Source organism: Halichoerus grypus, chromosome 6, assembly GCF_964656455.1.
Source record: "Halichoerus grypus chromosome 6, mHalGry1.hap1.1, whole genome shotgun sequence".
Taxonomy (NCBI): domain Eukaryota; kingdom Metazoa; phylum Chordata; class Mammalia; order Carnivora; family Phocidae; genus Halichoerus; species Halichoerus grypus.
The window spans coordinates 56,899,016-56,911,908 of NC_135717.1; the positions used below are offsets into that span (position 1 = coordinate 56,899,016).

General features: G+C 35.4%; 1 protein-coding gene across 1 annotated transcript in view; it reads left to right on the top strand.

Annotated features, from left to right (window-relative positions):
• The window catches only part of MRC1 (mannose receptor C-type 1), a 108,032-nt gene that overhangs the window by 91,747 nt on the left and 3,392 nt on the right, over positions 1 to 12,893 (top strand). Inside the window, exons 25-27 of the mRNA XM_036097070.2 lie at positions 397 to 562; positions 1,509 to 1,658; positions 12,253 to 12,366. Of these exons, the coding sequence (XP_035952963.2) occupies positions 397 to 562; positions 1,509 to 1,658; positions 12,253 to 12,366 (430 nt within the window). The remainder of the gene's footprint in view (positions 1 to 396; positions 563 to 1,508; positions 1,659 to 12,252; positions 12,367 to 12,893) is intronic.

The window sequence follows — 12,893 nt, forward strand, 5'->3', positions numbered from 1 at the left end:
TAAGTTCAATGAAAACTACTTAATTTTTATTATCATTTCAGTGATAATATAATACATATTTTATTTGTTCTGAAGACAAAATTTGTATTTTACACTGAAAACCTGTGACGAAAAAGTTTCATAGAATAAGACATAGGTTTCTTTAAGTCTGTGTTTTTCAAATTACCTTTCAAGGATGTAGTTATGGGGAACTCCAAGAGTCTCTCTTAAAGAAAGGTGACATTTCCTGAATTTAAGTTGGTAGAAATGATTTATAAAATGTCCTTTTTGTTCCCAAATGTTGAAGATCGTTTGTCAAATCACAGTCTTAAATATACTTTTACTCCTCACTAGGTTCTTTTGGTGTTTTCTAAATGAGACAAGACTCCATGTTAATGGTTGCTTTTGTCCTTGCAGACCAATAATGAGTATGCTTGGACTGACAAATGGAGGATGAGGTACACTAACTGGGCTGCTGATGAGCCCAGACTGAAATCAGCATGCGTTTATCTGGATCCTGATGGCTACTGGAAGACAGCATCTTGCAATGAAAGTTTTTATTTTCTCTGCAAAAGATCAGATGGTAATTGAATACAAAAAAAGACAATCAAGGGATTTGAAATTTTCTCAATTAGCCAATACATACCACTACTGGTATTATTAAACAGTAACATGTCTTGGAGGTCTTAAGAATAAGATAATAAAACATATCCCTTCACTGAACAAAAGACTGACTTGGTAATAAACAAGTATATATAGATCCAAATAATAACAAATATATATAGATCCAAACAAATATATATAGATCCAAATAAAATAGATCCAAATAATCCAAATAATCCAATTCTATCTCCATCCAATAATGGAGATAGAAAATTTTCTTCAGTGCTAGAGTTTATTTGCATTTTTTAGATTTTTGAGTTTTTATTATTGAGATTATCCTCTGCATCTCTGATGTCAGATTTGTCAGGAAATTATGATTACCTTTTATATCAACAGCACATCTGTATCAAAATAATTTTTATCAGAATGCATATAGATTAATCAGAATCAGTGATATTATGGTTTTAGCTTTCCTAGACTATAGTTCTAGAAGGGGACAGGGATACAGTCCTAGAGTTTTAACTGTCCCATTTAGTTCTATCATAGACATCAGTCATAGCTAACAAGCATTAATAGGGGTTAGGATTTCAGAAAAGAGTGTCTTGAAGGGGGGCTTCCTTTGCAAATTGTTTTTAGGTGATCTTTTTAAGGGACCTAACATCTTTATAAGTATTTATAGATCTGCCTTCTTCAGTATGACTGTGATTTATTTCTAATCTACCAGAATACAGTCTATTGAAATATATTTAAAATGACAACAAAAAGATAAAGTACAAAGAACACCCAATAACAAAAATGGCAGATCCAAATGATCCATCAGAACTTCTTAAAAATAATGATTGGCGATAAAATTTTCCTTAGCTGCTACTATATCATATTGCGAAACTTCAGGTTTTATTTTATTTTAAATGTCTTTTTATTAACAGAAATCCCTGCCACTGAACCCCCACAGCTGCCCGGCAGATGCCCAGAGTCAGAACACACAGCATGGATTCCTTTCCATGGTCACTGCTACTATATTGAGTCTTCATACACAAGAAACTGGGGTCAAGCCTCTCTAGAATGCCTCCGAATGGGTAAGTGCCACCTTAACTGTAAGGAAATCCCATCATCATCTATTCTGGACTACCATGATACTAGTAACACTGTACATTAAAATCATATGGAATGTAAAGATACTTATTTTTCTCCATAATTTATATTGTAATAGAACGGGCAACATCATGTCCCCCCCCAATGTAATTGATAACACTGTAGCCTCAAAATTTTCAAGAATTACAGTAGAAAGTAATCATTTGTGGAACAAGTCTTTCGGACTTTCTGCCCTAATCTTCGAAATGGTTAGGATTGTCATTCTCAGTTGTCCAAAGTGTTGTGTTCCCCTCTTCTCACTATTAGCTTGGGTTCCACAGTGCCCAGGGGCCATTTTGCTTTACCATTAATAGAAAAGCATTTAGCTCAGGTTATCTTATCTGTGAAGAAAAACAAGACAAAACTCAGACATGACATAGATGGATAATTTTCCTCTCAAAATAAAAATGTTAAAGTTAATTTTTCAGAATGCATTTAAAAATCCACTTAATTAAATCCCACTTAAAAAATTACTGAATTATTCTTTTACTACATTTTGATTGTCTTCTAAGTCAGTGGTTTTTTTTTTTTTAAGATTTTATTTATTTATTTGACAGAGAGACAAGCAAGAGAGGGAACACAAGCAGGGGGAGTGGGAGAGGGAGAAGGAGGCTTCCCTTGGAGCAGGGAGCCTGATGCAGGGCTTGATCCCAGGACCCTGGGATCATGACCTGAGCCGAAAGTAGTCACTTAACCAACTGAGCCACCCAGGTGGCCCTAAGTCAGTGTTCTCTATCCAACAGTGATATATATACAAGAGCTATATTCTCATTTCCTTCAAATTCATTCAAAAGTCAACCTTGAGTTTTGACCTTTTCTTTTTACTTTTAGGCTTTTTCCCCCTTCAGTTCTATTGAGGTATAATGGATAAATAAAATTATAAGACATTTAAAGTGTACACTGTGATAATTTGATTGTGAAGGGATTCTCACCATCAAGTTAATTAACACATCCATCATATCACATATATACCCTTTTTTATTCTTTTCTGATGAGAACACTTAAGTTCTACTCTCTGGGCAAATCTCAATTTTAAATATAGCATTATCAGCTATAGTCACCATGTTATCCATTCGATCCTAAAACCTTATTCATCTTATAACTTAAACATTGTACCCTTTCACCAGCATCTCCCTCCCCCCTACCCCACAGTCCCTGGCAACCACCATTCTTTCTCTCTCTTTTTTTTTAATTTTACATATAAGTGATACTATGGAGAGTTCATCTGTCTCTGTCTGGCTTGTTTCCTCAGAATGGTATGGTTAGTCAGTGTTGTCACAAATAAATAAATATATATGTCACAAATATATATATACACACTACATTTTCTTTATGCATCCATCTGTGATGGACACTTAGGTTGTTTTTGTACCTTGGCTATTGTGAATAATGCTGCAGTGAACATGGAAGTAGAGAGATATCTTTGAGAAATGATTTCATCGCCTTTGGATATATATACCCAGAAGTGGGACTGCTGGATCATATGATAGTTCTCTTTAATTTCTTGAGGAACCTTCATGCTGTTTTCCATAGGAGCTGTATCAGTTTAGATTCCCACCAATAGTGTACAAGGGGTCTCTTCTCTCTACATTCTTGCTAGGATTTATCTTGTCTTTTTGGTAATAGCCAGTCTAACAGGTGTGAAGTGATGCCTCATCTCATCGTGGTTTTGATTTGTATTTTCTTGATGATTAGTGACGTTGAGAATTTTTCATGTACCTGTTAGCCATTTTTAAGTCTTCTTTGGGAAAAAAAATGTCTATTTAGTTCTATTTGCCTATTTTTTAATTGGGTCATTTGTTTTTTTGCTATTGAATTGTGTAAGTTCCTTGTACATTTTAGATCTTAAACCTCTATTAGGATATGCAGTTTGCAAATACTGCCTTTTCATTTTGTTGATGGTTTCCTTGGTTGTGCAGAAGCTTTTTAGTTTGTTGCAGTCCCACTTATTTATTTTTGTTTTTGTTGCTTTTGCTTTTGGTGTCAAAAAAAAAAAAAATTATCCCCAAGAACAATGACAAGGAACTTGCCACCTGTTTTCTTCTTTTTGCTCTTCTGGGTATATTTGACTGGCCCTTCTTGGAGGCCATTGTTTCTTGCTTCCACTTTATCTGGTCTGCCATTGAATTCCACCCACTCTTGTATGTTTCAGTTCATTTATTCTTTAGCCCTGTGGTTTCTGTTTGGTACTTTTTGATTCTTTCTCTCTGTGTGTTGAAATTTTCACTTTGTTTGCACATTGCTTTCTTGACCTAAATGAGCATCTTTATAACTGTTATTTTGAACTCTGTCAGATAAATCGTCATCTCTGTTTCATTAAGATCTGTTTGGAGATTTATCTTGTTCTTTTGTTTGCAACATATTTCTCCTTTTCTTCATTTTCCTGGACTCTCTGTGTTGGTTTCTGCACACTGGATAAAACAAACACCTCTCCCAGTTTTGAAAGTCTGGTGTCATGTAGGAGATGAACCTCATCAATTAACCCAACCCAACCTCCTGTTTGTCTCTCAAAACTTTGTGATGGTCTAAGCTGCCATCTTTGTTTTTTAGTGGCTCCCAGTAGTTGAGGGTGTGCAAGGGCCCTATGATGTTCCAAAGGAGAAAATCACAGTCAGCATATAAATGCAGGCTGATTAGAAGCTGGACCCTCAAGTGGCAGCTAGGAAAGTATATAAGCCAGGTGTGTGTACATGCTCCTTCCAGAGAAATATTGGTGACCTGCTTTTGTCATTGTGGCAAGCCAGGGAAAAAAGGTGGTGGAAGTACCCCCCCCAGGTACCCCAGGCTCCGTGGAAAATCACACCTTGCTCATAGATGCATGTAAATTAGCAGCTGGACCACAGGGCAGTGGGTTGTAAAGTATGCAGTCAGTCCCTCTCCAAGAAAAGGCTGAAAAAATGGGCATTTTTCCTGTTTCCTCTTAGCTGAGTCCTGGGGAGATAGCTGTAGTGAATTCTCACGTGCCCATTAAGAACTATTTCTTTGTTTTCTGTAGTCCTGTGGGTCTTTTGGCTGCAAACCCCATTGGTTTTCAGAGCGAGATGGTTTGGTGGCCTGTCCCTTAGGTGGGAGCCCTAAAACTTGGAGTGCTAGAGGTATGGTCCAAACCCTTCTCTCTTCAGGGAAAAGCTGGGAGTTGGGTATTCCCTCCTGATTGTGTGGTGGTCTACTGGAGATAGGGTTTATAGAGAAAGTATGTCTCAGCCTTTCCTACTCCTTTAGAAGTAGAGATATTCTCAGTCACCCTACATGTCAGAGTAACTCAGCTTGTTTCTGAGTTCTCTGAGGTAGTTGCTCCATGTGTAGCTGTTCATTGGTGTGTCTATGAAAGAGGGAGTTTCAGGAACCTCCTATTTTGCCATCTTAGTCCCTTGCTATTAGTTTTGGCTTTAAATTCTGAGTCAAGTGAAGTCTCTTTGCCTGTTTTTGGTTCATTTATTTGGGAACTTTATTGTAAGGGGTGTGTGTGTGTGTGTGTGTGTGTATATATATATATATATATATGGTGTAAGGTGTATATATATATATATAAGGTATATACATGGTGTATGTGTATATATATATAACCTATTTGTAACAGATATATATAACCTATCCTTATATAGATATCAATATATAACATATCTATATATATAACAGGTATATATATAACATATCTATAACATCTATATATATAACATATCTATAACAATTATAGACATATATATGTAATATACATACATATATGTATATTACATACGTATATGTGTATACGTATATATATATACATATACGTACGTATATGTATGTATATTACATATATATGTCTATAATTGTTATATCTTCTTAATGAGTTGAAACTTGAATCATTATAAATGTCCTTATTTGTCTCTAGCAACAATATTTTTTTTTTTTAAGATTTTTTATTTATTTATTTGAGAGAGAGAGAATGAGAGACAGAGAGCATGAGAGGGAGGAGGGTCAGAGGGAGAAGCAGACTCCCTGCCGAGCAGGGAGCCCGATGCGGGACTCAATCCCGGGACTCCAGGATCATGACCTGAGCCGAAGGCAGTCGCTTAACCAACTGAGCCACCCAGGCGCCCTCTAGCAACAATTTTTGTTTAAAAGTTTATTTTGTCCAATATCAGTATAGCTGATAAAGGTACCTACCTTGGAATTTTTTAATAAAAAATATTTTTCCTCTTCATGTTGCTAAGTGTTTTTTTTAAAAACTTGCAATGAATATGGAGAAACTTTGTTTTCAACTTTAGGTGACTATGTTTTCCTATAAATAAGATGAATGATTCTTTCATCTTAGGCCTTCAACTTTTTTTTAAGTTACTATTTGCATGGTGTATCTCTTTCCATGCTCTTACTTTCAATCTTTTTGTGTCTTTGAATCTCAAGTGTGTATTTTATAGATGGCATATAGTTAGATACTTTAAATTTTTATTTTTATTTACTTATTTTAATTTTTAAATTTATTCTGCCAATCTGTTTTTTGATTGGAGTGGTTAATCCATTTACATGTAATGTAATTATTGATAAGGTAGGATTTTTATCTGCCATTTTATTTATTTTCTGTATGTCTTGTGTCTTTTGGTTCCTCTATTTCTCCATTTCTACTTTCTTTCACGTTAAATAGATAATCTCTAGTGTACATTTTAATTTCCTTGTTATTTATTTACTAGGTATAGTTTATTTTCTTAGTGGTTGCCCTGGGGTTGATAATTGCCATTTTAATATGAAATAATCTGGTTCAGATTAATATGAATTTAATTTTAATAGTATATGAAACTTTTGCACTTATATAACTCTATTCCCTCCACAATCCTTTGTGTGTTATTGTCATACAAACACATTTTATATATTGTATGCCCACCAGTACAGACTTATAATTATTAACTTTATGTAGTTAATCTTTAAATCATGTTTTAAAAATGAGTTATAAACAAAAAATAAATTAATACTGTCTTTTATTTTTACTTAGGTAGGTACCTTTATTAGTGCTTTTTATATCTTCCTGTGGATTTGAGTTTCTGTCAAGTATCGTCTCATTTTAGCCTTAAGAACTCTCTTTAGAATTTTTATAGAGTAAATCTGCTTGTGACAATTTCTCTCCATTTTTGTTTATCTAGAATGTCTTAAAATTTCCCTCACTTTTGAAGGATAGTTTTGCTGGATAGAAAGTTGTTGGTCAACAATCATTTTTTTTCCAACCTTTTTTAGTATCTTGTGCACTGCCCTCTGGCCTCCATGTTTTCTGTTGAGAAATCAGTGTTAGTTTTTTTGAGGATCTCTTGTACATGATGAGTTACCTCTCTCTTGCTGATTTTAAGAATCTCTATCTTTTGACAGTTTGTGATGTGAATTTCCTTGCAATTGTCTTACTTGGAGCTTGGATAGATGTGGAGTTTCCTAGATGTATACATTAATGTTTTTCATCAAATTTCAGAATTTTTGGCTATTATTTCTTCAAGTGTTCTTTTTGCTTCTTTCTCTGTCTTTTCCTTCTCAGATACCCATTATGTATATTTTGATACACTTGATAATATCCCACAAATCTCTGAGGCTCTGTAAATTTTCTTTTTCCCCCCCCCATTATTCAGACTGGATAATTTCAATTTACCTGTTTTCATGGGTTTTTTTGGTTATTTCTTTTGCTTAATCATATCAGCTCTTAGGCTGCTCTAGTAAATTGTTCCTTTCAATTATTGTAATTTTCAACTCCAGAATTTTAAGAAATAATTTCTATCTCTCTCTTAATATTCTCTATTTGGTGAGGCATTACATACTTTTTTTTCATTCTTTATACATGTTTTCCTTTATTTCTTTAACATAGCTGATTTGGTCTTTGGTAAATCGAAGGTGTGGCTTTCTCAGGAACAGTTGGTATTGACTGTTTTGTTTCTTGGTATGGGCCATATGTTCTTGTTTTTTGCATTTTCTGTAATTTTTTGTTGAAAACTGGACATTTTAAATAATATGATGGGCAACTCTGGAAATGAGATTCTTTCCATTCCACAGAGTATGCCATTGTTGCTGTTTGTTGTTTTTTTCTGGTTTAGTGATTTTCCTTCACTAATTCTGTAAAGCTTGTATTCTTTTTCATGTGTGGTCACTGCAGTCACTGCTAGCTTAGTGGTCAGCTAATGATTGGGAACAGATTTCCTTAAATGCCTAGAACCAATAAGTCTCCCAGGTTTTCCTGAGGGACTCTGCCTGAAGATACTGCCTTCCACGTTCATTCAAGTAGTTTAAAACTCTGCCTTAGTCCTCGCTTCCTGTTTGTGCAGACCCTCAAGGTCAGCCAGGGGTGAGAGCTTAGGAGTCCCTCAGATTTTTCATAAGCATGCATGTGGTCCCGGCTGTGTACATGCCCCAGTGCCTGTCTGTGGCCTTCTAGATTCCCAAGAATGGATTGAAGGTTTTTGGAGCTCACTATGGACCGCTTATTCCCATTTTTCCTTTTAAGCTTTTTTTCTTTGTTATCCTCTTTTCCTCACCTGTTATCCCTACCTCAGGCATCTATGATGTTAGACAATTGCCACTGAAAGTTTTTGAAAAATGCCCTCAGAAAGAAGGCTATTGACACAGTTGAGTTCTGAATTAGGACAAATAAAGCCAAGCTTTGCAAGTGAGACTTTCCACTGAACTCTCAGAGAGATAAAATAATGGAAATTCATTGAATTGGGACTTTGAAAGAGCTCCGACCCCATTCCGACTATTCTGGTGGCTTCTAGGCTGCTGGTTTTCACTGTGATTTGGGTGCTGTTTGTTTTTAAGGTAAACCGAAAGCTGAGGATAAGGCAATGAAATTAGAGCAAGTCAAAAAACCATGAAGCTCACTCTTCATCCAAAGACTGACTATTTTTTAAATAAATACTTCCTGGATTGTTACAACCTGTTGATTAATTTTTAGGGTTCTGAAATTTGTCAGTGTTCTTACTGCTTTTGTAGAGGACAGGATTTTCATGGATAGTTATTCTGCCATTCCTTATGGTGTCACCAAAGTCTGCTTTGGAATTTTTTAATTAAAAAATATTTTTCCTCTTCATGTTGCTAAGTGTTTTTTTTAAAAACTTGCAATGAATATGGAGAAACTTTGTTTTCAACTTTAGGTGACTATGTTTTCCTATAAATAAGATGAATGATTCTCATTTATCAAAACATGTCACAAATATTTTGAAACGGTTATTATCTTTGAAATCTGTTAAATGGTGGAATATGTAATCATGCAATAAAAACAATCATCAAGGGGATCATCCAGGACCCAGTAACATGGGATGCAGGCATATGGTTAAGTGTAGGGTTTTGAGATTCAGAACGCCTGGATCATGCTATGACTCAGCCCATCACTGGATCTTGACAAATTACCCTCTGTACTTTTGGGTCTTTATCTATTATAAAGTGAGGTAATGGTAGTGCTCATTTAAGAAGGTGGTTGTAAATTTCTAGTGAGACCATACTTGTAAAGCACAATGTGAAATGTCTGGCATAAAGTGCTTAAAATATATTAGTTGTTATTCTTATAAAGCTATAGATATTTACTATAAACTCTAATGCTGACACTGAATCAACCCTAATGTAATGTGAGATGTTGATGCCATAGTAATCTAACCAGTCTTTCAGTTTTCCTCTCTCTTTTTACTTTGTACAGTCCTATACCTAACAGCAGGATTAATAATTAATCCTGCTGCCTGAAGAAACTAAGTGTTCTTTATCACTACCTTAAATACCAATCTCTTTCCATCTGCAGAGAGGCCTAACCCAAGTCTTTTTTTTCACCTGTTGACCATAGTATTCCAGCCAAACTGAGCCATCTATTAACACTCTAAGTTCCTCCCAGTAGATAGATCTATCTATCCATCATTTGTCTATATCCTATCATCATAAACCAAATATGGAGGAATCCATGTATCTGTGTGCCATGTTCTTTTTTTTTATGTTATGTTAAACACCATACATTACATCATTAGTTTTATAGTGAGCATGATTCATTGTTTGCGTATAACACCCAGTGCTCCATGCAGTACGTGCCCTCTTTAATGCCCATCACCAAGCTAACCCATCCCCCTACCACCTTCCCCTCTAGAACCCTCAGTTTGTTTTTCAGAGTCCATAGTCTCTCACGGTTCGTCTCCCCCTCCGATTTCCACCCCCTTCATTCTTCCCCTCCTGCTATCTTCTTCTTCTTCTTTTTTTTTTTTTTAACATATAATGTATTATTTGTTTCAGAGGTACAGGTCTGTGATTCAACAGTCTTACACAATTCATAGCGCTCACCATAGCACATACCCTCCCCAATGTCTATCACCCAGCCACCCCATGTGTGCCATGTTCTTGAAGAAGCTCTATGCTTCCCTCTCTGTCTCCTCTCTCATTCCTTCTCTTCTTGGAATTATTTTCTATTCTTTCCACTTGAAATCCTATGCTTCTTAATATCTTAAATTCTATTTTCTCCATGCTCCCCTTTAGTTGCTCCACCTAAAACAAATCTTCCCCTCATTTGACATGTTAATTACATATCATACATATTTTCTCTTCTAACCCATCCTTCTATCTATGCTATCTCCTGAACCATAACCTTGTTAAGACATACTCTGTGATGACTTGAATAGACATTTTTCCAAAGAAGACATCCAGATGGCCAACAGACATATGAAAAGATGCTCAACATCATTAATCATTAGGGAAATAGAAATCAAAGCCACAATGAGGTATCATCTCACACCTGTCAGAATGGCTAAAATCAAAAAGAAAAGAAATAACAAGTGTTGGTGAGGATGTGGAGAAAAAGGAACCCTCACAGACTGTTGGGCATGAAAATTGGTGCAGCCACTGTGGAAAACGGTATGGAAATTCCTCAAAAAATTAAAAATAGAATATCATATCATCCAATAATTCCACTATTGGGTATTTACCCAGAGAAAACAAAAACACTACCTCAAAAAGATATATGCACCCCTATGTTTATTGCAGCATTATTTATAATAGCCAAGACACGGAAGCAACCTGTCTATCAATAGACAAGTGGATAAGGAAAATGTAGTATGTATATATATATATATATATATATATATATATATATATATACACACACACACACACACACACACACACACACACACACAATGGAATATTACACAGCCATAAAAAAGGATGAGATTGTGCTTTTTTTTAAACAGCACGGATGGACCTAGAGGGTATTTTGCCAAGTGAAATAAGTCAAACAAATACCATATGATTCCACTCACAGATGGAATCTAAAAAAAATAATAAAAAGCAGAATCAGAACTCTAAATACAGAGAACAAACTGATGGTTGCCAGAGGGAGGGAGGTAGAAGGTTGGGCAAAATGGGTGACGGTGAGAGAGAGAGAGATACAGGCCTCGAGTTATGGAATGAGTAAGTAAAGGGAATGAAAGAGCAAAAGGAATGCAGTGATATTATAATAGTGATGTAATGGGACAGATGGTAACTGTACTTGTGGTGAATATAGCATAATATATAAACTTGTCACGTCACTAATTTGTACACCTGAAACTAATGTAACATTGTGTGTCAACTGTACTCAAATTTAAAAAATTCACACACACACACACACACACACACACACACACATTGCTATACCCAAACCCACACTCAAGAGGAGGATATTACATAAATGCTTATATATCAGGAGGCAGGGATCAAAGTGAACCATCTTAGATTCTGTCTACCACAAGAGCTAGTGCGATAATTTGAGTGTGAGATGCTAGTGCCCATTCTTAAGGTAGAGGTAGTAGAAACAGGGAGAAGCAGACAGATGTGACAACTATTGAAACAGTAAAATCACAACAGAATTTGGGCATAGGCACTAGAAAGGGTGGAAGTCAAGAATGACTCTCATGTTCGCGCTTGAGTGAGTGGAAAGGATATATTTGTAAAGGATCAAGAAGTAAGAATTTTCCTTGCAGTACCTATATTCACAGGCCATATCAGCTGCTTGCTGATATGTAAACAGCTAAGGAGAAATAAGATTTCTAGGCAAAAATTTTATGAGTTTGTTTTGTACATGTTGAGCTTCAAGTGCCTGTGAAACATTAAAGCAGAGTTAAAAAAAAAAAAAGACACATTGTCCTACTGGTCTTTGCATGTCTTGCCACAGCTCATCCAGTGCTTATACAAAAATTATGCTTAAAAAAAATCTTTTTTCTTTTAAGAGAGCATGAGCAGGGGAGGGGCAAAGGGAGAGGGAGAGAGAGAATCTTAAGCAGGCTCCACGCCTAGAGCAGAGCCCAATGCAGGGCCCGACCTCATGACCCTGAGATCATGACTTGAGCCAAAATCAAGAGTTGGCTGCTTAACCGACTGAGCCACCCAGGTGCTCCCCCCAATCATATTTTCAGAAGGGAAACTGAAATTTTGAGAAGTCAAATGTCTACTCTTTGAAATTCTTCACCTTAAGTGGAGATGTTGGGGTGATTTTTATTGCTCTTGCTATCAATGCTATCATTATAAAAATATTTTTAGTTACTTAAATGTAGTTCCATCACATTGTTTCTTCATACTTTGCAGGCTCCTCTTTGGTTTCCATTGAAAGTGCTGCTGAATCAAGTTTTCTGTCCTATCGAGTAGAACCACTTCAAAGCAAAACCAATTTTTGGATAGGATTGTTCAGAAATGTTGAAGGTAAATTTGCAGAACAATTATTTAATCACAAATATTTCAAAAGGCTCTGTGCAAAACAAGTTTTCTGTTCCAGAAAGTCTTGCCTTAAATAATGATTAATTTGTGAAGAGTTTGAAAATTCAAACTTATATTTTCATTTAAAATAAGAACTGAAATTTTAAATGACTCACATATTATGCTATCTTGAAGGCTATTGATTAAAGGAGTGTTGTGTAGCTAAGTTAGTTTAAGAAGCTTTAAAAAATAATTTCTATCTTTTGCCAGAAAAAAAAAATTAGGGAAGGATAAGCATATGTATTTGTACTAATTAGGAATCAGTTTTCAACTAAAGCTATATAAGAAACATATTCTTTTCAGTTTTTTTCCCTGCAATAATTGGTCATTGTAATCTTGCATACTAAAAGTCTGGTTGTAAACAACTATTGATTATAGTATAAAATAATATGCTTAGAAATTCTGCATGAATAGGTTGATTTTATTTGAAGGTGGGTAATTCTTAACTTCTCTTTTTACTGACTTCATTTGAT